The following is a 27500-nucleotide window of genomic DNA, read 5'->3' as shown; positions in this document are numbered from 1 at the left end:
GGTCAGAATGGGTTTATTTCCCACCACGGAGTATAGCCTTGCATCCCGGAGGACAAGGCAAGACGTCGGTATAGGCCAATCAGAGGCAGGCGGGGACGTCACGTTACCATGTCTATGCTCAGACGTAGAAATAGATCACGCATCGTTGCCACGGTAACCCTCTGAACATTCCGTCCCGCTGCCTGAGGGGCCGGGTGTTGCCGTGGTGACCCTCTGGGAACAGGGAAGCTGGCCTGAGGCAAGGTGTTTCCTGCGACCTGCTGTGTGTGTGTGTGTGTGTGTGTGTGTGTGTGTGTGTGTGTTGACTCTGCTGCGTCAGCGCGTGCCACCGCGTGTGTGTGTGTGCGTGAAATGCGTGCACGTGTGAGGCACGCACAGCCACACGCACTCGGTGTTAATTTATCCACTTTTAGTGCAGTACAGTACAGGCTTGGGGAGGAGGATGGGCAGGATTTTTAGGCCTCTCTGAAAAGATGCAAAACGATATTAATACTATATATCTAATTTACTTTTATACCACTTAAAGGGACACTTCACCCTTTTTGCAAAAAAATATATGTTAATGACGTTTAGGAGCTTTAGATCACTTTCCTGGGGGTCTTTATGTGTGTAATATGTGGTTTTAGATATTTTAGATTGTAGCAGTGAGCCTGTTGTCTCTGATGTCATGGACACTGGGCTCACTTCCTTCCTGGACTACAATTCCCATAATTCTTTGGTGCACTGCTCCTCCTTGTGGATATGGGGGAGAGCTGTCTTACTGAGACAGTGAGACAACATGTAGTCCAGGAAGGAAGTGAGCCCAGTGTCCATGACATCAGAGACACCAGGCTCACTGCTACAATGTAAAATATCTAAAACCACATATTACACATAAAGACCCCCAGGAAAGTGTTCTAAAGCTCCTGAACGTCATTAACATATATTTTTTTGCAAAAAAGTGCAAAAAGTGTCCCTTTAAATGGTGTAAAAGAGCGGTTTCTCCAGACCGGGTAAATTTGCCGATTGCCAATGGACTCATTTTGAGTGAAGATCGGGCCGATCGGTGGCTGATGGATCGGAACGATTCGGAGCATGTTGCAGTGTTGTTGTTTTTGGCAGCAGATTTCTATTTTAGTTTTAGTCGTAGTCTCTTGAATATAGTTTTCACGTCATTTTAGTCACCTTGTTGTGTCGCGTTGTGAGCTTGTAGATCTGCTATTTTCAGCATGCAACAAAGTGTAAAATGCCTTATACTGGATCTCTTGTCCACCTTCCTAACATTTTTGTCTAGTTTTTAATTTTTATTTAGTCTTAGTCACCATGGCTTCGTCGTTTTTATTTAGTTTTTATGTCGTTTTTGTCAGTGGAAAAAAGGTAGTTTCAGTCGACGAAAACAACACAGACCTCTGGTATGGTTCTTCCCTTGCGTGTAATTATTGGCGAATGATGTATTATTAGGTTTGATTAATAATTTTATTTAATTAGCATCCATGCATTATTCATGTTTTGTGTCGTGCGCTGCGCTGCGCTGCGGAGACAGGCAGCCGTCCTCGTCGGGCTCATGAATATTGGATTAAAAGGAATGCTTCTTTATTCATGACCGTGTCTATTTTCTGCTCGTTCAGGGAGAGCACTTGAGCCGTGAGGGGACTCTGAAATCCCCCACCAGGCTTCTGGATCACACACAACAATGTGCACGCACGCACACATACACGCACGCACGCACACACGCACACATACACGCACGCATACACACACACACACACACACACACACACACACACACCACATTCGTTCGTTCTTCATACAAACAACCGTGTGGCTGTTTGTTGTTTGTGTATTTATTAGTACAGTGATGTTGACTTTTATCCTTCTGCGTCTGAACTATCGGGCTTTAAAGGGGGTGTCAGTGATTTCAGTCAAAAACCCTTAGGTTTCGTTTTTGCCTTGGGACACAAGCTTTCATCCAACCTAAGGTTTTTTGACCCCCAGGGGTTAACTGGGGACAGGGAGGAACTCCTTATATGGTCAGCACACTCTATAGTAGAGAGGATTATCACAACAAAACAAAAAAATAAGTGATATTTGAATTAAGTGAAATCACTGACTCTACCTTTAAGCAACTAGTCCACTATAGAGGGTATGTGCGTGGCATCATCGTACCTGGACGTGAATGACAGCCCATTCATCCACACAGAAAAGTCCTGTCTGATTGCATTAAACAATGTTAAACTCACCAACATTAAAGTCCTGTCTGATTGCATTAAACAATGTTAAACTCACCAACATTAAAGTCCTGTCTGATTGCATTAAACAATGTTAAACTCACCAACATTAAAGTCCTGTCTGATTGCATTAAACAATGTTAAACTCACCAACATTAAAGTCCTGTCTGATTGCATTAAACAATGTTAAACTCACCAACATTAAAGTCCTGTCTGATTGCATTAAACAATGTTAAACTCACCAACATTAAAGTCCTGTCTGATTGCATTAAACAATGTTAAACTCACCAACATTAAAGTCCTGTCTGATTGCATTAAACAATGTTAAACTCACCAACATTAAAGTCCTGTCTGATTGCATTAAACAATGTTAAACTCACCAACATTAAAGTCCTGTCTGATTGCATTAAACAATGTTAAACTCACCAACATTAAAGTCCTGTCTGATTGCATTAAACAATGTTAAACTCACCAACATTAAAGTCCTGTCTGATTGCATTAAACAATGTTAAACTCACCAACATTAAAGTCCTGTCTGATTGCATTAAACAATGTTAAACTCACCAACAGAAAAGTCCTGTCTGATTGCATTAAATAATGTTAAACTCACCAACATTGCCGCTGTACGAAAAGCTTGAATTATATATCCTCTTTCTATCTGCAAGGTTTTTGCTTCATAAAACTCCATTATAGAAACTTTATGAGCTATACTTTCTGTCAAGAAATGCCCTGCATTGTTTCCAAATGTCAGAGTTTGGAAGTGCTTGTTTTCAATAACACAACATTTCGCTGCCTCCTGCATCATGTGACGTTTAGAAACAGGTGGTACGGCAGGACGGTTGAGTGATTTCCAACGAGCGCTTCCAAACTCCAAAACTCCAACAGGCTGCTCAATGTTTTACCACTCAGTCTAGATGAGGGGGGCGTGTCCTGATGGGAAAATCATGCATCTGCATAATCTCTATTGAACTAGTCCACTATTCAGCTGGTCATACAGGTCTAAAAAGTCCTAGTCTGAACCCTGAGTGTGTCCTGTGTCCTGTAGTCTCTCTGAACCCTGAGTGTGTCCTGTGTCCTGTAGTCTCTCTGAACCCTGAGTGTGTCCTGTGTCCTGTAGTCTCTCTGAACCCTGAGTGTGTCCTGTGTCCTGTAGTCTCTCTGAACCCTGAGTGTGTCCTGTGTCCTGTAGTCTCTCTGAACCCTGAGTGTGTCCTGTGTCCTGTAGTCTCTCTGAACCCTGAGTGTGTCCTGTAGTCTGAACCCTGAGTGTGTCCTGTCTCCTGTAGTCTGAACCCTGAGTGTGTCCTGTCTCCTGTAGTCTGAACCCTGGGTGTGTCCTGTGTCCTGTGCAGGCCGTTTATCGCCACCCTGAGATGGAGAAGATGAAGAGGCTGAAGCGTCGTCTGTCTCTGACGCTGCGCTCCAGCCACAGCGTGGACGAGTCCCTGTCGGAGCTGGCGGAGCAGATGACCATCGAGGACGGAGGCTCCAAGGACAATGGTTAGTGCGTGTGCGCGTGTGCGTGTGTGTGTGTGTGTGTGTGCGTGTGTGCGTGTGCGTGTGTGCGTGTGTGTGCGTGTGTGCGCGTGTGTGTGTGTGTGTGTGTGTTAGGGCTGTCAGAACGAATTTCATAATATGAAAGAAATTCGAATATTAAAAAATATATATATATTCGAAAGCTAAAATTGCCATTCGAATGGAGCTTTTATCATTTATTAATTCTATTTAATATTTTTATTTTGTTTTATGTTATTTTATCCGCTCACTAAATGTATTGAGTAACGAATCTACCGCTGTGAAATCTCCCATCTGCACGCACGCACACACGGTCACACGCGCGCCTCGTCACCTCCTCCCTCCTCTGCACGCATGCACACACGCAGTCGCACAGCGCGCTGCAACTAAGAAGAATCACTCGCATGTTTTATTAGTACCGTCGAGTCTGTCGCATATTGTGGACAGTTTGAAAATGCGGGTCCTACGTGCATTAAACCATTAACGTTGGTCCGGCTGGTTTCATTTTGTCCTACGCGATTACGTGAATCAGCATGGCTGCGCCTGCAGTAGGCTATTACCAAAACAAACACATGGTAGGCTACTTTTGTGTTGCACATGGAAAGCAACTGAAAACGACCATGGATATATTAAAGACAGTTCCCCTGTGCTGCTGTGCACAGCGGAGATAATGCAAAACTCCAGGTACGAACCAAAACACTGACTGTCTGAAGCTGATCATCCACGACTATATCTCCAGACTAGTCCTGCAGTCCCGCAATGAAGGAAAGACAATCTCGCCTCTCACTATAGTCCACTACAATGCCATTCTAGCGTTAAAACCTACATTTATGTGTTATTCAACAATTACTTTAGCGCAAAATATAGGCATCTCTATATATCTTCATTGCTATTTACTAATGATGGCCTGTTCATCGTGACAGCATTCCGTTTAAAAAGAAAAAAGAAAAAGTTCATGATTCCTGACTAGCCTACTCACTACTCAGACTATACTGTATCAGAAGTATACAACGTTCACTGTAAAATGCATTTGCACTATAGACAGACAACAATCTTACCGTGCTGAGTGCACTGTGCTCAATAAAACAACAGTTTAAACGCTATTTTGTGCCGAAAACCATTATTACATGTTCTGAAAGTACTTCTTTGTCGTTTGGAAGGGGGGGCCCTCTAGTGGACAGAACGTGCATCGTCAAAACCTTGTTATTCTGTGTATTATTATAGGCTAAATATGAGCTAAAATACAATGTAAATATTCGAATATATTCGAAAATTACAAATAATTAAGCAATGAAATTCGAATTGGATTATAGAGGTGAACTGACAGCCCTAGTGTGTGTGTGCGTGTGTGTGTGTGTGTGTGTGTGCGTGCGTGTGCGTGTGTGTGATGCTTCTGCTAGAAGCGTTTTACACAGTGGTGGAAAGTAATGAAGTACATTCACTTAAGTATACTGTGTACTGAAGTACTTGTTATTTGTACTTTCTACTTTGGGAGCCAATACTTTTGTACTTTTACGCAGAAGTAATGTTTTAATTCCAGACTATTTACTTGTAACAGAGTATATGTCTTCTGCCTTGTAGTATTGGTATCTGTATTTAATCCATTTTGGGAGGGAACCCCTTTCGGTGTTGGCACTATGTTATGCTTTAGCTATTGAAAAATAGCAGATCTACAAGCTCATAGCGCTACGAGCTTGTAGGGTCTGCTATTTCTTTTAAATCGAAGAACCACTGACAATTAGAAACACAGCATTTTCAGAAAACTGTCATGATGTACCGGTAGAAGACATTTATAGAATGTGATCTCGGGTCAAAATGGGATAATTAAAACATTTCTTTCCACCAGTGGGTGACATCATGGTTTGAATCAGTGTTTTGCCAAACTAACCAGATTATGTGAGAGAAATTAGCAAACCGAGGCCAACAGACAGAAGCCACACCATGTAACCTCACCTCACCTCACCAGACTTTCCACCGCAGAGGAAAGCCTGCTCTGTGTTCCTAAAACCACCGGTGTGATCCGGTTTTAGGTGTGGTTTAGACCGGTGTGATCCGGTCTAGGTGTGGTTTAGACCGGTGTGATCCGGTTCTAGGTGTGGTTTAGACCGGATGGTCTCCCCCCCCACTCCCATAGAGTTATAGCCCACCCTGTTTGTTTTCACTCTCAGCAGAGTCGCTACGAAGTGGAATAAAAGATGGATAAATCAAACAAACTATTCCAAGAAGTATAACTGAGAAATTGAGAACCACAATTTATTTTTGTTTTCACAAAAGAACGTGTAAGCAAGCCCAAATAAGCAAGTATGTACTACTACATAACCGTAAGCCCCCCCCCCCTCCCCAAATAAACCCCGCAAAAACCGCAACTTCCAATTTTTACAAGTCACTTTATAGAAACAGAAGCCCAATGGCAACAGTGTTTTGTACGACTACCTCATCAGAGTAGAGCACCCTACGAGCTTGTAGATCTGCTATTTTTTCAATAGCTAAAGTATAAACATAATGCTTTTAAAAAAAACACCAAAAGGTGGTTTTCCCGTCCAGATCGGGTCAAATCGATGCATCGCCACTCAGTCAGTTTCATATCGATATTCATATTGACATTGTCATAGATTGACCCATAAACCATAGATTGACCCATAAACCATAGATTGACCCATAAACCATAGATTGACCCATAAACCATGGATTGACCCATAAACCATAGATTGACCCATAAACCCCACTGTCTAGTAGCCAGAATGTGAACCCGGACATGTTGAGTACGCCAAGGTTTTATGTTATAAATGTTGAGTAGGGGTCCCCAGCATGTAGAAACTGATGTTATAAATGTTGAGTAGGGGTCCCCAGCATGTAGAAACTGATGTTATAAATGTTGAATAGGGGTCCCCAGCATGTAGAAACTGATGTTATAAATGTTGAGTATGGGTCCCCAGCATGTAGAAACTGATGTTATAAATGTTGAGTATGGGTCCCCAGCATGTAGAAACTGATGTTATAAATGTTGAAACTGATGTTATAAATGTTTAGTATGGGTCCCCCAGCATGTAGAAACTGTTATAAATGTTGAGTATGGGTCCCCAGCATGTAGAAACTGTTATAAATGTTGAGTAGGGGTCCCCAGCATGTAGAAACTGATGTTATAAATGTTGAGTAGGGGTCCCCAGCATGTAGAAACTGATGTTATAAATGTTGAGTATGGGTCCCCAGCATGTAGAAACTGATGTTATAAATGTTGAGTATGGGTCCCCAGCATGTAGAAACTGATGTTATAAATGTTGAGTATGGGTCCCCAGCATGTAGAAACTGATGTTATAAATGTTTAGTATGGGTCCCCCAGCATGTAGAAACTGTTATAAATGTTGAGTATGGGTCCCCAGCATGTAGAAACTGTTATAAATGTTGAGTAGGGGTCCCCAGCATGTAGAAACTGATGTTATAAATGTTTAGTAGGGGTCCCCAGCATGTAGAAACTGTTATAAATGTTTAGTATGGGTCCCCAGCATGTAGAAACTGATGTTATAAATGTTTAGTAGGGGTCCCCAGCATGTAGAAACTGATGTTATAAATGTTTAGTATGGGTCCCCAGCATGTAGAAACTGATGTTATAAATGTTTAGTATGGGTCCCCCAGCATGTAGAAACTGATGTTATAAATGTTGAGTATGGGTCCCCCAGCATGTAGACACTGATGTTATAAATGTTTAGTATGGGTCCCCAGCATGTAGAAACTGATGTTATAAATGTTTAGTAGGGGTCCCCAGCATGTAGAAACTGATGTTATAAATGTTGAGTATGGGTCCCCCAGCATGTAGAAACTGATGTTATAAATGTTGAGTATGGGTCCCCCAGCATGTAGAAACTGATGTTATAAATGTTTAGTAGGGGTCCCCCAGCATGTAGAAACTGCCGGATGCTAACTTGCATTATGTTGAGCAATTTTCATAATTGGCATAATATGTGACCATACCATTAACACAACAATATAGCAGGCAAAATATTCAAAATGTCATCATGCTGTATGTACCATGTGACGTGTCAAATTAGGGGGTTTTCATGATGCTAAATCCATTCCAAGCATTAGTTTTGCAAAAAAAATCACTCATTGGACTAAAAACGGCCAATGCCGTCATCACAAATGTACAATTGGGCAAGTGGTCAGTCAGTATATCATATCGATATTTATTTTGACATTGTCATAGATTGACCCATAAACCCCAGTGTGTGTGTGTGTGTGTGTGTGTGTGTGTGTGTGTGTGTGTGTGTGTAAGGCAAAGCAAGTGTAAGGCAAAGCAGCTCGCAACATACTGTTCAATCTACTCCATTATAGGCAGTCGGTCTATTTGGAGGAGAAGGTGCTTTTTTTTACCCATGATTTACTTTCGCTGTTGGTAATAATTATGACAGACTGAAGTGACCAATGTTGGCTGTGAATAAGTCCATGTGTTGCCTACTGTATATATTCTGTACATTTAGGGCTTGTTTGGACTCAAGCACTGAGACACGTGATGTCTCGAGTGCGCCGTAGTATATCAGAAGCAACTGGAAATATTTGCGTCCTTGATAATGTATTTCATAAAGGACACAAATATTTTCAGTCCTTGATAATGTATTTCATAGCCTCCCCCTGGCCAGCCGGGGGCGCCTGATGGAGGGGAAAGGAACTGGTTGGAATAACGTGTTCCTTCCACGCGCTAGGCTACGTCCAACCAGGGAAACTCCCCCCTGTCAGGTGTAAAGGAGCAACTTGGACACTCAGGCATGGAGGAAGCATGAGTTAAGTCCGTTGCTCTCCCCAGGTTGGCGGAGGGTGTGTAGAGCCCAGGATCACAGTAGATGATTGGCACAGGGGTGAAAAATGGGTTACAAAATCGTGGGATAAAAAATATATTAAAAAAAATAATTTGAGGGTGTGTTTTCTGTGTCCTCCCAGAGCCCATGGTGAGGAACGGCCGCCCACCCACCTCGTCCCACAGCATGCACTCCTTCCTCCACCAATACACCGGCTCCTTCAAGAAGACCCCCCTCCGCAGACCCCACAGCGTCATCGGGGGGTCCCTGGGGTCCTTTATGGCCCTGCCGCGCAACGGGAGCCGCCTGGGTGAGACACACACACACACACACACACACACACACACACACACACACACACAGCCGCCTGGGTGAGACACACACACACACACAGCCGCCTGGGTGAGACTGATGCCCGTACGCACACATGCACGCACGTCGCACACACACATACACACATGCCAGCCAGGGACCTACCTCCACCAAAAGCAAAGATTTGAGTTAAAAATAATAATATATATTCAAAGATATGACTGAGGCACATTTTCACGATTTAAAAAAAAAATAGCAGACCTATCTATACAAGCTCTGAGCTTGTAGATCTGCTATTTTTCAATAGCTAAAGCATAACATAATGCTAACACACTCAAACACACACACAGTCACACACACACACACACGCACACACACGCACACACACACTCAAACACACACACAGTCACACACACACACACACGCACACACACGCACACACACACACACACACACACACACATACACACACACGCACACACATACACACACACACAGGCACGCACACGCACACACATACACACACGCACACACATACACACACACAAGGAAGTTGGCGGTGGGAAAGCAGATGGCGGCTAGGAACAAACAGGAAGCGTGACACAGCCACGAGAGTTCCGTCCTCTGACTTGGTGTGACGCCACCTTGGCACACATGCACGTGCACACACACACACACACACACACACACACACACCATCACACTGCTCTCACCACGAGCACACACACACATGATACGCACGTGCACACACGCATAAACACACATGATACGCACACACACACACACACACACACCATCACACTGCTCTCGCCATGAGTGCACACATGCACGTGATGCATGCACGCACGCACACACACACACACACACACACACACACACAGACAGACACACTGTGTGTGACTAATCACCCTCCTGTCAGGTGTTATGACTATGACTCAGCCATCCCTTATAATCACGTCTGTTTTCACCTGTGTGAGGTAGCCTGCGCAGCCAGACAGCCTACACATCATTTACTGTGTGAGGTAGTCTGCGCAGACAGACAGCCTACACATCATTTACTGTGTGAGATAGCCTGCGCAGTCAGACAGCCTACACATCATTTACTGTGTGAGATAGCCTGCGCAGACAGCCTACACATCATTTACTGTGTGAGATAGCCTGCGCAGACAGCCTACACATCATTTACTGTGTGAGATAGCCTGCACAGTCAGACAGCCTACACATCATTTACTGTGTGAGATAGCCTGCGCAGACAGCCTACACATCATTTACTGTGTGAGATAGCCTGCGCAGACAGCCTACACATCATTTACTGTGTGAGATAGCCTGCGCAGTCAGACAGCCTACACATCATTTACTGTGTGAGATAGCCTGCGCAGTCAGACAGCCTACACATCATTTACTGTGTGAGATAGCCTGCGCAGCCAGTCAGTCTACACATCATTTACTGTGTGAGATAGCCTGCGCAGCCAGACAGCCTACACATCATTTACTGTGTGAGATAGCCTGCGCAGCCAGACAGCCTACACATCATTTACTGTGTGAGATAGCCTGCGCAGACAGCCTACACATCATTTACTGTGTGAGATAGCCTGCGCAGTCAGTCTACACATCATTTACTGTGTGAGGTAGCCTGCGCAGACAGTCAGCCTACACATCATTTACTGTGTGAGGTAGTCTGCGCAGACAGACAGCCTACACATAATTTACTGTGTGAGATAGCCTGCGCAGACAGCCTACACATCATTTACTGTGTGAGATAGTCTGCGCAGACAGGCAGCCTACACATCATCTACTACTGTGTGAGATAGCCTGCGCAGACAGCCTACACATAATTTACTGTGTGAGATTTTACACACAGCTTGTAGATCTAATTTCAGCATGCAACCAAGTGTAAAATGACTTATTCTGCATCCTCTTGTCCACTAGTCCTTTCCTAACATTTTAGTCTAGTTTTTATTTGTTGACTAAATTGTCAGTATATTTAGTCTTAGTTATCAATCATAGCACAGATTTCATTTAGTTTTCCATGTAGTTTTCGTCAGTGAAAAAAGGTAGTCGACGAACATTTTTTATCTTGGTTTTAGTCGAGGAAAACAACACTTACACATCACCTACATGTGACAACGACGTCCTTGAGAGAAACAGATGTTCTCTCAGACCTCTCATTATGACCATGATGTCGTCTGAGAGTCCCTCCTGGGGACCAGTGTCTCTTTAAAGTGGACCCTGGCCTAGTTTTTTATAAGACTTGGATCCAACAACCAGGCCAGCTATATGGGACAGAACATACACTGGTACTTTAGCTATTGAAAAATAGCAGATCTACAAGCTCGTAGCGCGCCACCGAGTGGCGTGCTACGAGCTTGTAGGTCTGCTATTGTTGAAAAACGTGAAAATGTGCCTCATATCTTTGAATAGATATTATTAAAGAGTGAACATTTTAACTCAAATCTTTGCTTCTGGGGGAGGGTCCCTGGAACAACATATTTTCAGATGATGGGCGGGGGGGCATATTACATGTACTTTTTGGGGGTCCTTGACATGAAATATTGAGAACCACTGATACAGAAACATGAAGGTTTTTCAGAAAGTTGTCAAAGAAGACCATTTTTTTAAATTTCGAAATGGGTTAAGACAAGAGACTGTGGAAAATAATTTGAGTATAATCTAATAATAATAATAATAATAATTTTAGTTTAAGCTCATGGATGAAAAAGTCAGAAAACACACCGCTCATCTGCCAGTAGACTCTACCTAGCTGTAAATAACAAACATCATTCATGTTGGTGATTACATAAAAGGTATTATCATATTAATTCATCATTGTTAATTAAGTTCACTCTGTATATCCACGGGCATAATAATAGCATGATGATGCCATTACAAAAACATATGGGCTACAATGGAAGAAATGTGTCTAATAAAACCAAATTAACCGCTAGAAGGTCCTAAATTAACTTAATTTAGCAGTCACCGTCTCTGTGTCATTTTGCTCTTTCTTAATTCTACAGAGTATAGAGATCGACTAGATTTCAGAGAGGGAGGGAAATACTAAATTAACTGTTAACTACATTAACCCATTCTGAACGGGAACCCATTTTGGTGTTAGCATCATGTTATGCTTTAGCTATTGAAAAATAGCAGATCTACAAGCTCATAGCGCGCCACCGAGTGGCGCGCTACGAGCTTGTAGGTCTGCTATTTTTTTTTTAATCGAAGAACGACTGACATTTTTTAGAATCTGATCTCAGGTCAGAATGGGTCAATCAGACCAGTGTGTGTCCAGTGGAAACCTCGTGTGAATCTGATCTCAGGTCAGAATGGGTTAACACATTTTGCGGGGGCGAGATGGTAAAGGGGTGAGTCGTTTTGTACTATTCGCTGGAGTCACAATGACGTATATGAAAAAATATAGGCACACTCAATCTCTGAAAGTCTTTAATTTTCAAGATAACGAGCCAGAGATGGAAAAGTACTGTATGCTGAATGGGGAAGAACAAAGTAGAAGTCATAGGGGGGGAAGGGTGACAAAATGAGATGAGATGAGAGAGAGAGGGCAATTCTTCTGAGGTCTTGAAAAGAAAATGGCAGAGAAGAATACACCGAATATGACCAATTTCAATAGAATATCTTAGTATGTTTTATAATATTGAACTTAATGTTTTGCACTCAGAAACAAACATGACTAGATCTCGTGGCATGTTTCTGTAACGACGTTGAAAACATTCTAATGGAACATTCTGTTGAATTGTGAAACCATGCACACTGCAATCAATGTACAGTTCAGAGTACAGTACTGTACAGTGCCGTCCATCCCATACAAAAAGAATCCAGAAGAATTCATGCATGCAGAACCGTCTGCATGCACAGACAGTACATGTCATCACATGTGCAGAGCAGACTTTACACCACATGTACAGATAAATCTCAGGATCTTTACATTACACCATCATGCTAAGCTGCATTCCCCAGCCTTCCAATCTGAGAAGCCATTGGCAAAACGATGGTAAAACAGCGCCCTCCTCAGTCAACAAACAAACAGTCTGTCTGGAGAGACTACCAGCCATGACCCCATATAATATTCCCTTATAACCCATTTTGGGGGGAAACCCCTTTTGGTGTTAGCATTACGTTATGCTTTAGCTATTGAAAAATAGCAGATCTACAAGCTCATAGCGCCGAGTGGCGCGCTACGAGCTTGTAGGTCTGCTATTTTTCTGATATTTTTGAAAAATCGAAGAACGACTGACATAGAAACATAGCTTTTTCAGAAAACTGTCAGGATGTAGAAGAACATTTATAGAATCTGATCTCAGGTCAAAATGGGTTCATTTCTGTTCCCTCCAATTTAACATTTCCACCTTTTAAACATTCTTAAACTTGTGCCAACCCTAGGTACGGTACGGTACACTGACTGTAAAATCCTGAGGGTTCATTTAAGTGTAAACATTAAGCCGTAAGAATGAACAGAATGCACTGTATGATGTCTGACGACAGACTGTACTGCTCCCATGCTGGAGGTGTTGACAGGCTGATAACAGAGGTGTGAACTCCACTCGGTACCCGTCGCTGGGTGCATGCGCTCAGTTCATCAGTGGGTTCTGCCTAGTATAGGCCTGACGTCGAAATAAAAAACAAATGTTCGCTCTGAAAGAATATATATTCAAAGATTTGTGCCGCATTTTTACGAAAATTTCAAAAATAGCTAAAGTATAACATAATGCTTAGTTAAATTAAAACACGAAAAGGGGTTCCTGCAGCCCAGAATGGTTAAACCCATTTAGACTTGAGGCCGATTCTACAAATACCTTCTAAATCCTGACAGTTTTCTGAAAAACCCTGTGTTTCTACAGTATGTCAGTGGTTCTCAAACATTTTCATGTCAAGGACAAAAAAAACGATATCTTATATTATATGCCACCGTCCCCGTCTGAAAAGATGTAGTTCTAGGGACCCCCAGAAGCAAAGATTGTCAGACTGTCTGTCTGAGTTAAAATCATTCGCTCTGAAAGAATATACATTCAAAGACTTGAGTTAAAAACGTTGGCTCTGAAAGAAGATATATATTCAAAGATTTGCTCCACATTTTCACGATGTTTCAAAAATAACAGATCTACAAGCTCCTAGTGCCGCACTACGAGCTTGTAGATCTGTTATTTTTTAACGGCTAAAGTATAACGTAATGCTTACAAGTTATAAAACACCAAAAGGGGCTTCTTGAATTAAGGCACGTAGGCAGTCGTGGTAAGTATGTAGTTTCAGTTTTATGGTTCTTGGAGGAAGAGGCAGGTTCGAGTGTTTAATCTTTGGCCTTGGGGGTGGGTGGGGGGGGGGGGGGTGGCTAGCAGGACGAGAGAGAGAGAGAGAGAGAGAGAGAGAGGAACTCCTGGCTGGGATGAAAGAGAGACAGCAGAGTGGGGGGTCTAGTCGTAAAGTCTGGAAAAAAACGCTCTAATTATGACCTCTTTTCCGTGCACCGAAACATGCATCGATCTGTAAAAATGTGTTCGACTGACAAGCGCTTGACTTGGATACTGTAGCTGTACGAGTCTTAGAAATACGCTAAGTTGGGCTAAATTCGGGCCATAGACACTAATGTGCCCTAATGTGATGACGGCTATGGCCATTTTTTAGCCCAAGGAGTGTTTTTTTGTGCAAAACTGATGCTTGGAATGGATTCAGAATCATGCAAACACCCTAGTTTGACACGTCACATGCTACTTAAAGCATAATGACATTTAGAACATTTTGCCTTATAATGGTTGTATGGCACCCCAACTTTCAGCAGCTGTCAAAACTTCCCCTAGGGTGGTTGAATATAAACCAATGTGGGATATGTTAGTAGACACCCTTACAAACACATTGGTGAAGACATTTCTTGGTAAGAAATGTATTCCCAGATTTTATTAATACCTCCTGACTAAGTAGACACCCCATGGTCTCGTTATCCGAAGGTTAACAGTTTGACTGATTTAAACGCATAACCCGCATTTTAATCAACCCCCCTTCACTGCCGAGATTGTTGTATTACCTTTAGAGCATACGCTGAATTACTTGGGCTTTTAATCCGCGAAAATCCAGCGAAAAAAGGTCCCTTAGTTTGTTGTGATCCGATCGTACCATCCGCCATCTTGGTGCACCCGGAAGACGCTCACAAGACCCGTCTCCATGAGGCGTTGTACCCCATTCATTTGCATTGGCCTCAATTTTGTTGCAGCGCGCTGCGTTGTGCGCTTGTAGATCTGCTATTTTCAGCATGCAACCAAGTGTAAAATGGCTTATAATGGATCTCTTGTCCACTAGTCCCTCTCTTAACATTTTAGTCTAGTTTTTAGTTGTTGACAAAATTGTCGGTATATTTAGTCTTAGTTTTAGTCACCGTAGCTTAGTTCTCGTTTAGTTTCCATTTAGTGGTAGTCGACGGACATTTTCTCGTCTTAGGTGGTCTTTACACGAGAATAGCGTTCATAGGAAACGGCAAAATAAAGTATCGTTTGCTGGTGTCCCTTTAGACGAGAACAGTGTTTTCAGGAGGTGAAAACGCAACAAAGTGAAACCACCTTCCAGAGTGGAAATCTTTGAGAACGCCGTTTTATCCCTTCTCTGTGTAAACAGGCAAAACTGTGAATCCACAAAACTTATGACATCATGGCTCACGTTGGCTCACAGCGCATATGTTTATTACATTAATGCAGAGCCACACATAGATATATGATATAATGGCGTTCCTGAACAAGCCTCCCTCCTCGCCTACAAAGCGCCGCTCATCAGCGATGGTGAATGTAAAACCATGATGTAAATAAAATGCCTTCAACACTGGCGCTAACGTTGTTGACCTTTCACCTCCGCAGACATCGTCCACGAGAACCTGAAGATGGGTTCTGACGGAGAGAGCGACCAGGCCTCGGGAACGTCCTCCGACGAGGTCCAGTCTCCCACGGGGGTGTGTCTGAGGAACCGGGTCCACCGGCGCATCTCCATGGAGGTGAGTCAGAACCGGAGGTGCTGGTCACAGAGAGCCGGGCCACGACTCCATGGAGGAGTCCATCTCCATGGAGGTGAGTCAGGACCGGAGGTACTGGTCACAGAGAGCCGGTCCATCTCCATGGAGGTGAGTCAGAACCGGAGGTACTAGTCACAGAGCCGCTCCACGACTGTTTCTCTCCAGGGATTTATTTCATCAGCATAATGATGAGAGGCATGTGTTAGTGTGTTTTAGTCTATGCACACATACAAACGGAGCTGCTTGCGTGTGTACATGCATGCATGAAGTTTGGGCCCGTGTGAAAACGTATCGGTGACTCGAGGGAGGAAACATCACATATACACACATTTACATTCCTTAAAGACTTTAAAAAAAAAACGTTTTTCACACTTTTTTTAGACCATATCTGTGGTCATCCTTTGGTCAAACCTAACAACAACGGATGCCAAAACAATGGGAAGATTTTCACACCCCCAATCCTGATTTTTTTGGTTTTGAACTCAAACCCAAAATCCAAATCTGATCCGATTTAGATACAGATAGGGATTAAAAGTTTTGGGCCCGCCAGCATGAGTTCAAATCCTGGCGAGGACATGAACCTTGTGGAACACTAAAGGATTTGACTGTGTCTGTACAGTAGAGTGTGCATTGTACAGTATACCGCCAACCCCCCCCCCTTCTCTCCACCATATCTCTCTTCCCCTGGCATCAGCATCAGCTGAGAGGCTAATCTCTTGACATGCTTAACTTTCGCTGTGGAGATTAAAACAAAAACAATCCCCCCCCCCCTTGGCAGAACGTCAGGGAATTTCAACATTCCAGAGAGAAACCTTTTTTTTTAATATATATATTTTTTATCCCACGATTTTGTAACCCATTTTTCACCCCTGTGTCAATCATCTAATGTGATCCTGGGCTCTACACACCCTCCACCAACCTAGTCCCCATATATGGGGGACAAGGGGAGAGCAACGGACTTGAACTCATGCTTCCTTCATGCCTGAGTGTCCAAGTTGCTCCTTTTACACCTGACAGGGGGGAGTTTCCCTGGTTGGACGTAGCGTAGCGCGTGGAAGGAACACGTTATTCCAACCAGTTCCTTTTCCCCTCCATCAGGCGCCCCGGCTGGCCAGCAGGGGGAGGCAGTTTAGAGACCAGGATTACTGCATGAGATCAGATTCTAAAAATGTCAGTCGTTCTTCGATTTTTCAAAAATAGCAGACCTACAAGCTCGTAGCGCGCCACTCGGTGGCGCGCTATGAGATTGTAGATCTGCTATTTTTCAATAGCTAAAGCATAATATGATGCTAACACCGAAATGGGTTCCCGTTCAGAATGGGTTAACTGAGGCTTCATCCGTAAAGTCTCTGAATCACAGGGTTCATGCTTGCGAGCAGGCACATGTGCAAAGAGTGCTAGAGAGAGGCAGGGGCCATATAAGCTTTTGGCCCAAAATAGCAGATCTACAAGCTCTGTAGAGCTTGTAGATCCAGCTATTTTCGGGGGGCGCAACCCAGCACTCTTTATATCTACTGGAGATGCTGGTGTGCAACGACGTTGGATTTCAAAAAACAAATTAGTTCAGGAGACTTCGGAGAAAGAAAAAAACAAACAATTCTCCTGAATGCTGCCTAACGACAATGTTTGCATCATGCTGACGATTTATAAGACGCCGTTATACTCGCTAATGGTCTGTGACTCTCGACTCTTTCATGTTGGCCGACATCGGCGGCGAGATCACATTCATCTCGGCGTGATTGCTTTCTCTACCGGCGACCACAGCGGAGCTAATGAGCGGCTTTGACACTTTTAATAAATCACATTAATATGTATGGATGTGCTGTGTGTGTGTGTGTGTGTGTGTGTGTGTGTGTGTGTGTGTGTGTGTGTGTGTGCGTGTGAAGTGAATGGATCCTGACACCCTGGTGGGAGTCTGCCCCCTGGTGGACTTTTGAGTGTACTGTACTGCCTTTGAACACTCAATCGTCTTTTTGCATCTGAGCGTGTTGCCTACTAGACTGCATATTAAATATGCACTGACCTACTTCTCCCCAGCACACACACACACACACACACAGGTTTATTTGGACTTAATCTTTGTTACATACTTGGCCACATAGCCGTGCTACACAGAGAAGGACATGGGGGCCTTTTTGAAGGATATAATCACATCGCTAAGATATGATCTGTTGTAGGAGCTTATGGGCTGTATTTTGCGTGTCTTAAGTACCAGGTCTTATTCCCTAACTTGAGTAAATTAAAGACCTGGAGGCGTGGTCAATGCTCTTTGGCCACTCAGAATAGCCAAATGGCATTGATCACGCCTCCTTTAGTTTACTCAAGTTAGGGAATAAGACCTGGTACTTAAGACACGCAAAATACAGCCCTAAGTGTCTCATCCAGTTGTGAAAACAGACACTTGGAAAAGAGTGTAGGCTATTTATTGAGTGATTGATTGAATACTTTATTAACAGGCTTTGGGCCAATAGCACCTTGTTTGTCCTTGTATTGTATTGTTTTGAGATGAATTTCAGCGGTCACTAAAGACCCGGTCAGCGGTCAGCTGCATATTTCACGCTGGCAGCGTCCGCTATTTACTCAGTTGCATTTAATCTGATCAAATCTGTCTCGTCTTTGATCAAACGCCTGTCTCTCCTTCTGTCTGTTCCTTCTGTAAATGTTGTTCTGTAGGACCTGAACAAACGCCTTTCTCTCCTCCTGTTCCTTCTATAAATGTTGTTCTGTAGGACCTGAACAAGCGCCTGTCTCTCCTCCTGTTCCTTCTATAAATGTTGTTCTGTAGGATCTGAACAAGCTCCTGTCTCTCCCTCTGTTCCTTCTATAAATGTTGTTCTGTAGGACCTGAACAAACACCTGTCTCTCCCTCTGTTCCTTCTATAAATGTTGTTCTGTATCTGTAGGACCTGAACAAGCGCCTGTCTCTCCCGGCTGACATCCGTATTCCTGACGGCTACCTGGAGAAACTACAGCTCAGCAGCCCACCCTTCGACCAGCCTCTCAGCCGACGCTCTCGCAGAGCCTCGTTGGTGAGTGTGTGTGTGTCGACCATCCCTTTAAATTAAAACGGATGTTTATACATCATGCCAACAGTCCTTCAGCATCGAGAGCTCAGTCACAGATGGGGGGAAAAAGGGAAAAAAGTGTATTCCCTGTCCTGTGAAATATTTATGCACCCTTTTCTCCCTCTTGTTTTCCTCAGTCAGAAATCGGCTTCGGGAAGTTGGAGACGTACATCAAGCTGGACAAACTGGGAGAGGTACGTAACGGAGCTGAAATGTCATTTTAAAAGAACTAACGACAATTGAAAAAAAAAAAATGTTTATGGTCCTTCAACTGGTTTCCATTTGAGGCTTTGACTTGTAACACCAAAGTAAACCCGTGTGTGATTGATTTTCCCATTACTGTACATCACAGTTGAAACCCAGTGGCATCATGTCAAATTGGGGACAAATACAGTATGTTATTGTTGTCTCGTAAGGGATTGGAATGGATGTGTGTGGAATGGTGGTGCTTAGGGGGGCGCCTGTGATGACACACTGTATAAACTGTGTGTGTTTTGGTGCACACAGGAGACCTGTGATGCCAACGTGTATAAACTGTGTGTGTTTTGGTGCACACAGGGGACCTATGATGCCAACGTGTATAAACTGTGTGTGTTTGGTGCACACAGGGGACCTATGATGCCAACGTGTATAAACTGTGTGTTTTGGTGCACACAGGGGACCTATGCCACGGTGTTCAAAGGTCGCAGCAAGCTAACGGATAACCTCGTGGCGCTGAAAGAGATCAGGCTGGAGCACGAGGAGGGAGCACCCTGCACGGCCATCAGAGAAGGTGAGAGAAGAGCCAAAACCACGCAGAGCTCCCTGGATCAGGAGATACAAGCCTTTCTTTCTGCAGCGGTAAACAGGGAAGTGACCGGGACCGCGGAAGAGCCAAGAGTATGGTGGCCTTGGAGGCCAACAAAAAAGAGAGAAAAAACAATTCAGAATATTCTTCTCTCATTTGATATAATTAAAAAATGTGCGAGGACGTGTAGCTCCCCGTCGGTTGGGTTGCTTATGACGTGCCCACTGGTTTCAGGGTCTGAACCACTGTTAACAGCCCAGGTGTAACATGCGTTCTCCGTTCTGTCTTTTCTGCAGCGTTACAGACTCTGGGTTGAGACCATAGAGTTATAATATCTAGAGATGATGAGTGCCAGGGCTGTAGAACATTCTAATTATACTTGTATCAGTTTCTGGCATCCCTAGTTGTTGTTGTTGTTGTTGTTATTATTATTACAGATCCAGTAGATTCTCTCTCTTCATCATCAGTACAAGTAGATTCTCTCTTTATTTACCTGTTTCTGTTGTCTCTCAGTGTCGTTACTGAAGGACTTGTTTTCTTGTTTCCTCTCTCAGTGTCGTTACTGAAGGACTTGAAGCACGCCAACATCGTGACCTTACATGACATCGTGCACACCGACAAGAGCCTGACGCTCGTCTTCGAGTACCTGGTACGTTTCTCCTTGTTATGTTGTCCGTGTTGCGTGGTGGTCTTTGTAGTTCCCTTGTCGTTGCGTGATGGTGGTCTTTGTAGTTCCCTTGTCGTTGCGTGATGGTGGTCTTTGTAGTTCCCTCGCCTTTCGTAGTTCTTCTAATCTACGGGTTTGTTTTTTGTGATCAGGACAAGGACCTGAAGCAGTACATGGACGACTGCGGGAACATTATGAGCATGCACAACGTCAAGGTGAGTCTGACAGACAGAATGTCAGACCTACAAGCTCATAGCACGGCACTCGGTGCCGCGCTATGAGCTTGTAGATCTGCTATTTTTCAATAGCTAAAGTATAACATAATGCTTGAAACACCAATAGGGGTTCCCGTTTTAACCCAGTGGTTCTCAAACCTTTTTATGTCAAGGACCCCCCAAGGTGACACTCAAGACCCCCATTAGAAATTACATGCCAAGGACCCCCATAAGGAGATTTTCACGGCTCTAGCGACTCAACCATTTTCATTTCAAGGACCCCCAGGTTTGACCTGAATTAAATATACGTGTGCGTGTGCGTGTGTGCGTGTGTGTGTGTGTGTGTGTGTGCGCGTGTGTGTGTGTGTGTGTGTGTGTGTGTGTGTGTGTGTGTGTGTGTGTGTGTGTGTGTGTGTGTGTGCATGTGCGTGCGTGTGTGTGCGCGTGTGTGTGTGTGTGTGTGCGTTCCAGATCTTCCTCTTCCAGATCCTGCGTGGTCTGGCGTACTGCCACAGAAGGAAGGTTCTGCACCGCGACCTGAAGCCCCAGAACCTGCTCATCAACGAGAAAGGAGAGCTCAAACTGGCGGACTTTGGTAAGCCTGTGGCCCTCGACAGAGGACGTGCACACACAGACACATCTGCATGCGGTCCCTGTCTGACCAACCATTTAGTGATGTAGCAAAGGGAATATGTTGTCTTTTCTGCCACGGAACAGTGCACTAATCTTGTGTGCAGTCAGTGTTCCGTGGGAAGTGAGTCAGTGTTGTCGGTTACTGGAAGTCTGAGGTGAAGACATTCCACAGAAAAAAGGGAGTAGGTACCCTCACAAAAACATGCAGTAATCCTGGTCTCTAAACTGCCTCCCCCTGGCCAGCCGGGGCGCCTGATGGAGGGGAAAGGAACTGGTTGGAATAACTTGTTCCTTCCACGCGCTACGCTACGTCCAACCAGGGAAACTCCCCCCTGTCGGGTGTAAAGGAGCAACTTGGACACTCAGGCATGAAGGGAGCATGAGTTCAAGTCCGTTGCTCTCCCCAGGTTGGCGGAGGGTGTGTAGAGCCCAGGATCACAGTAGATGATTGGCACAGGGGTGAAAAATGGGTTACAAAATCGTGGGATAAAAAATATATTAAAAATAAAAAAGGGAGTTAGAATCTCCAGAAGGGTAAAGTGTTCCCGCTTGCCTGATTGAGTCATCATTATGCAACAAGGGGGCAACTACACAGAGGAGACTGTGAAGTGCCAATCAGACGTAGTGTGTTTGGTAAAAACAGTCTTCTCTGTTCGAACCTGATCCCATCACTGGATACAGAAGTAAGAGAGACCTCCAACTATTTGACCTTCACATTTAACCTGCAAAGGTGGCTAAAAAACAAATCAAATCTGTAATCATGAGTAACTATCAGCACTATTATTTAGTATTCATCACCGGTGTCATTTTTCACTTCACTTTGAAGTTGTATTGTATTTTTTGTATGGACGTAGTGTTGGGTGCTTGCACACATGCACACATGGCATCAACGCATGGTGTTGTAATAATAATAATAATAATAATAAGCTTTATTTATATAGCACCTTTCATACAGGGTTGCACTTGCAGTTCAAAGTGCTTCACAGGCAGGGCATACATCAAGTGCTTTACAGTTAGGTCAAAGGTTATATCAAACACAATACAAACATCAGACATTGAGATAAAAATAGGCATGAGAAGGTCCAGCATTTAAGATATTTTTTAAGAGAAAAATATATATAGAATAATAATAAAATACATGTTGTGTGCTGGCACACTATACACTCTGTCTTTCATTTATCTGTATTGTATCGCATTGTATTGTACTGTATGTGTCATTGTATGTTTAGTTTTACTACCATTTTAAGAGCCTGCTCAGGGACTACAGATTTAAATTAGCTTATGGCTAACTCTGGCACATTTAACATGGAAGTGAAAACTGAAATGTTGATTAACGAGCATTGTCCCTGTCAAATAAATAAATCAAATAAATATGAGTTAAATGTGCTTGATTATATAATCATTCCATCTGCTCTATCAGTTTACTGTATATCAGTTAATCTGAGTTTAATGGAAGGTTGGATAAATAAGAATGAAATTAGGGTAACCGTGGGATAGGGATAGATCAGGGGACCATTTGTGGTACATATTATCGTGCAATGAATTAAATCAAGGCCTTAACAGTCATAATATATATTGTCTTACATTTACTTTACTTTATTATGGATCCCCATTGGCACATAGTCTAATCTCTGTGTGTGTGTGTGTGTAACGTGTTTCTGCCATCAGGTCTAATCTCTGTGTGTGTGTGTGTGTGTGTGTGTGTGTGTAACGTGTTTCTGCCATCAGGTCTAATCTCTGTGTGTGTGTGTGTGTGTGTGTGTGTAACGTGTTTCTGCCATCAGGTCTAATCTCTGTGTGTGTGTGTGTGTGTGTGTGTGTGTGTGTGTGTAACGTGTTTCTGCCATCAGGTCTAATCTCTGTGTGTGTGTGTGTGTGTAACGTGTTTCTGCCATCAGGTCTAATCTCTCTGTGTGTGTGTGTGTGTGTGTGTGTGTGTGTGTGTGTGTGTGTGTGTGTAACGTGTTTCTGCCATCAGGTCTAATCTCTGTGTGTGTGTGTGTGTGTGTGTAACGTGTTTCTGCCATCAGGTCTAATCTCTGTGTGTGTGTGTGTGTAACGTGTTTCTGCCACCAGGTCTAATCTCTGTGTGTGTGTGTGTGTGTGTGTGTGTGTGTAACGTGTTTCTGCCATCAGGTCTAATCTCTGTGTGTGTGTGTGTGTGTGTGTGTGTGTGTGTGTGTGTGTGTGTGTGTGTGTGTGTGTGTGTGTAACGTGTTTCTGCCATCAGGTCTGGCGCGGGCCAAGTCTGTCCCGACCAAAACCTACTCCAACGAAGTGGTGACGCTCTGGTACCGCCCCCCCGACGTCCTGCTGGGCTCCTCAGAGTACTCCACGCAGATAGACATGTGGTATGATTATTACTGTACTCTACTGTACTCTACACGTAGACATGTGGTATGATTATTACTGTACTCTACTGTACTCTACACGTAGACATGTGGTATCATTCTTACAGTTACTCAGGGCGCTTTTTTAGTAAACTACAGCAAAGGACTGCACTTCCTTCGGCGTCTCAGGGTTCATGGTGTTGACCATGTTAGTGTTCTATCGAGCAGTCTTGGAAAGCCTGGTCAAGGTTTGGCATCACAGTTTGGGTTCGGTAACCTCTCGGTGCAACTGAGGTCCAAATTGTTCAGATTGGTGCAGACTGCAGGGACGATCATAGGGGTGAGACAACTCCCCTCTCTGCAGGCTATTTATGAGCAGGCTACACTAAAACAGACTCAAAGAATAGTAGTCAGTGATGTTACCCATGTTTTAAATGGCGAGTTTGTACGTCTGCCCTCTGGGAGAAGATACAAAGAACCAAAGTCATCAGATTTAAAAAAATGGTTTGTACCAGCATCAACTAAGATGCTGAACGAGGCTCTGAAACAGCAGTAACTGCGTGAGGCTAGATTATCCACATCATGTGTGCAATTTGTGTAATGTTTTGTCTTCCTCTGTAATGTATTTTTGTTTGTCATTGATGTTTTATGTGTGGCTGTATAGCTGGGGTGAAAGCCCAAGACAAATTTCCCTTGTGGACAATAAAGTTTGCCTTGACCTTGGCTTTCACACCGGGACTGTTTGGTTCGTTTAAAACGAACCATGGTCTGCTTTACCCCTTTAGTTTGGCAGTTTGTAAGGTTGCCTTAACACTTTAATTGCCCGGTACGTTGTGTCCTAACATAACAGGGGCGTCGGGTGTATCTTCTATGAGATGGCTGCAGGCCGGCCGCTGTTCCCCGGCTCCACTGTGGAGGACGAGCTCCATCTCATCTTCAGGTTACTGGGTGAGTCTCTCCTACACCTGACCTCTGACCTCCTACACCTGACCTACACCTGACCTCCTACACCTGACCTCCTACACCTGGCAGTGCCTCCAGCACTGGCTCTCAATAAGTGCAGCTCAAAAATAAATAAAAGCATAAAACATTAAAAATAATAGCAGTAATGCAATACAGTGAGGACATGAATAACACAAAATGTAAAAGATCAATTAAAAACAAGAGTGTAGAAGTGGGTCTTGAGCTGTGCTTTAAAAATGTCTACAGAGGCTGCCTGTCGAAGGTACAGTGGGGGTTTGGTCCATGCCGTCGGCCCGTAGAAGCAGAAAGCTGCTTCACCGTATTTCTTTTAGTTGCCATTTTTTTAGGCAAAGCGAGCAGGCCAGCAGTGGAAGACCTTAGGGGGGCGGTTTGGGACATATTTGGGCAGGCAGTCATGTAGGTACACATTATTTATTGATTGATTGAATTGAATTACCCTTTCATATGTTGCGGCAGTGCCAAAGCACTCTGGAAGTTCACATGTTTATTTTTTTGCCTTTATTGATATTTATTAGTGAAGATAGATAGGAAAGAGAAGGGGAGAGACATGCAGAAAAGGTCGTCATGAACGGGACTCGAACACGCAACGCGCTGTCAGGCCCAGAGCCTGACAGCCCCGGGAAGGTTCACATGTTTGATACAAACGATATAAACGTGTTTGTGTCTTTATGTTATAATAAATCTAACGATTGTATGATCTAAACCTTCCGACTTTCTCACGCTGATATTCCAGGCACGCCAACGGAGGACAACTGGCCTGGAATCTACTCCATCGAAGAGTTCAAGTCCTACAAGTTCCCCAAATACAAACCACAGCCATTGGTCAACCACGCTCCCAGGTGCAGTGCTGTTTGTGTTTGTCGTCTTTGTCAAGTGCGTGCGTGTGTGTGTGCGTGTCGTGTGTGTGTGCCGTTCGTGTGTGCGTGTCGTGTGTGTGTGTGTGAACTGTGGACAGGAAATCCTGTGGAACATTTCAGAGACAGCGCTCCACTTCCTTCCTCCCCTGAGCCACTCATTTCTCATCAGTCACCACCAGCATTATTCTTATTATTTATCATCAGTCACCACCTGTATTAGAGGCTGAATCTAATTCATTTATCATCAGTCACCACCTGTATCAGAGGCTGAATCTAATTCATTTATCATCAGTCACCACCTGTTATCAGAGGCTGAATCTAATTCATTTATCATCAGTCACCACCTGTATTAGAGGCTGAATCTAATTCATTTATCATCAGTCACCACCTGTTATCAGAGGCTGAATCTAATTAATTTCTCAGTCGTTACCACCAGCATTAGATGCTGAATCTAATTAATTTCTCAGTCGTCACCACCAGCATTAGAGGCTGAATCTAATTAATTTCTCGTCAGTCACCACCTGCATTAGATGCTGAATCTAATTCATTTTCTCATCCGGCACCACCAGTATTAGAGGCTGAATCTAATTAATTTCTCGTCAGTCACCACCTGCATTAGATGCTGAATCTAATTCATTTTCTCATCCGGCACCACCACTATTAGATGCTGAATCTAATTAATTTATCATCAGTCACCACTAGCTCTGGTCCATAGCCTTCTACTGCTTCCATTCTGCCCTGCAGTAAGGCTATGTGACTATCGGTATTAAATCTCAAATCGAAATCAGACCAGCCTCTCCTCTTTTGTGGAAATCTCACGAACGTTTGACCTACTCACCAATAAAAAGACGGGTTGTGTCAATAGAAAGACTACTTTCCTTAGTGGACGCACTCTGAGCCCCCCACCACACGTATAAACGGTAGTCACATAGCCTTACTGCAGGGCAGAATCAAAGCAGTAGAAGGCTATGGACCAGAGCTAAGTCACCACCAGCATGAGATGCTGAATCTAATTCCTGCCCATCTCTGACTTTTATCTGTCTTCCATTTCCCCTGTTTCTGTTTCTCTAGGCTGGACACGGAAGGCACTGAGCTGCTGTTGTCATTTCTAAGAGTAAGAGCTTTTTTTTATTTTTATTTTATTAGACTGTCCATTAAATTATTTATAACTGCACTCCTTCACACACATCCCTCAAACTCCTCAACACGCAGATGCTATACCAATACTAGCCAGCAGGGGTCGTCATTCTCTCCTAAAATGTGTTCCTTATTCCAGTATGAATCCAAGAAGAGGATTTCAGCAGAAGAGGCCATGAAGCAACCGTACTTCAAGACCCTCGGCACGAGGGTGCACACACTGCCCGAGAGTGAGTATTTTAGTTTTAGTTTTTTTTATTTTTCACTTAATTTTTATTGAAGGAAGCACAGACAAAAAAAAGAACTCAACTAACTAACAAGACAATACGGGAAAGGAAAAAAAAAGGACAAAAAGTAAAAGAAAAAAGGCTGCATTTTTCATATTACAACAAACATTCAATGAAATCCTATTGCAATATCGCTAGGCTGAGAGAAGAGATTCCACTTTTCCCACTTTTTATAGAATTTATCCTCTTGTAGTCTCAGTATGAATGTTAGTTTTTCCATAGAATACAGTTCCTCAATAATGACCATCCATTGATCTTTCGTTGGTGGGTCCTGTTGGTACCAGCGTCGTGTGATTGCTTTTTTACTTGATGCTAAGAGGATGTTGATTAAATATTTATCATGTGTTAGAAACTCTTCAGGGATATTTCCCAACAGTAGAAAAGAAACAGACAGAGGTATCTCAAAACACAGAATGGTCTCCAAGGTGGAGTGAATATCCTGCCAGTATTTTAGTTTTAGTCATATTTATTATATTCTCTTGAATAGTTTTCATTTCGTTTCAGTCGCATTTTTTTTTAGTCACCTGGAATGTTTTTAGTGTTTTTAGTTTTAGTCGACTAAATATCATAAGATGTTAGTCGACTGAATCTAGAGTTGATTTAGTTGACTAAATTGTATTTTAGCGGGACTTGATGCCGTCATAATTGCTATTTTCACACTTACTGAAAATAGTTGCATGTAAAATATTTTCACATGCAACCAATTGT

At 43.5% G+C, this 27500-nt stretch overlaps 1 protein-coding gene across 2 annotated transcripts in view; it reads left to right on the top strand.

Moving 5' to 3' along the window:
* The window catches only part of cdk17 (cyclin dependent kinase 17), a 68091-nt gene that overhangs the window by 38523 nt on the left and 2068 nt on the right, over nt 1–27500 (top strand). The window contains exons 2-15 of one of the 2 annotated variants that reach the window (XM_080757682.1): nt 3560–3707; nt 8655–8822; nt 15679–15812; nt 18734–18859; nt 19033–19089; nt 19553–19667; nt 20237–20331; nt 20502–20564; nt 21036–21159; nt 23428–23548; nt 24378–24475; nt 25245–25350; nt 26440–26482; nt 26645–26735. In XM_080757682.1, coding sequence (XP_080613808.1) covers nt 3581–3707; nt 8655–8822; nt 15679–15812; nt 18734–18859; nt 19033–19089; nt 19553–19667; nt 20237–20331; nt 20502–20564; nt 21036–21159; nt 23428–23548; nt 24378–24475; nt 25245–25350; nt 26440–26482; nt 26645–26735 — 1468 coding nt within the window. In that variant the 5' untranslated portion in view covers nt 3560–3580. Of the gene's footprint in view, nt 1–3525; nt 3708–8654; nt 8823–15678; nt 15813–18733; nt 18860–19032; nt 19090–19552; nt 19668–20236; nt 20332–20501; nt 20565–21035; nt 21160–23427; nt 23549–24377; nt 24476–25244; nt 25351–26439; nt 26483–26644; nt 26736–27500 lie in introns of both variants that reach the window. The other variant, XM_080757683.1, reaches the window with a different exon arrangement.

The sequence above is a fragment of the Protomyctophum bolini genome (assembly GCF_963924005.1).
Source record: "Protomyctophum bolini genome assembly, chromosome: 23".
Classification (NCBI taxonomy): Eukaryota; Metazoa; Chordata; class Actinopteri; order Myctophiformes; family Myctophidae; genus Protomyctophum; species Protomyctophum bolini.
The sequence above is the reverse complement of the archived record's forward strand: the minus strand, read 5'-3'. Positions and strand labels throughout refer to the sequence as shown.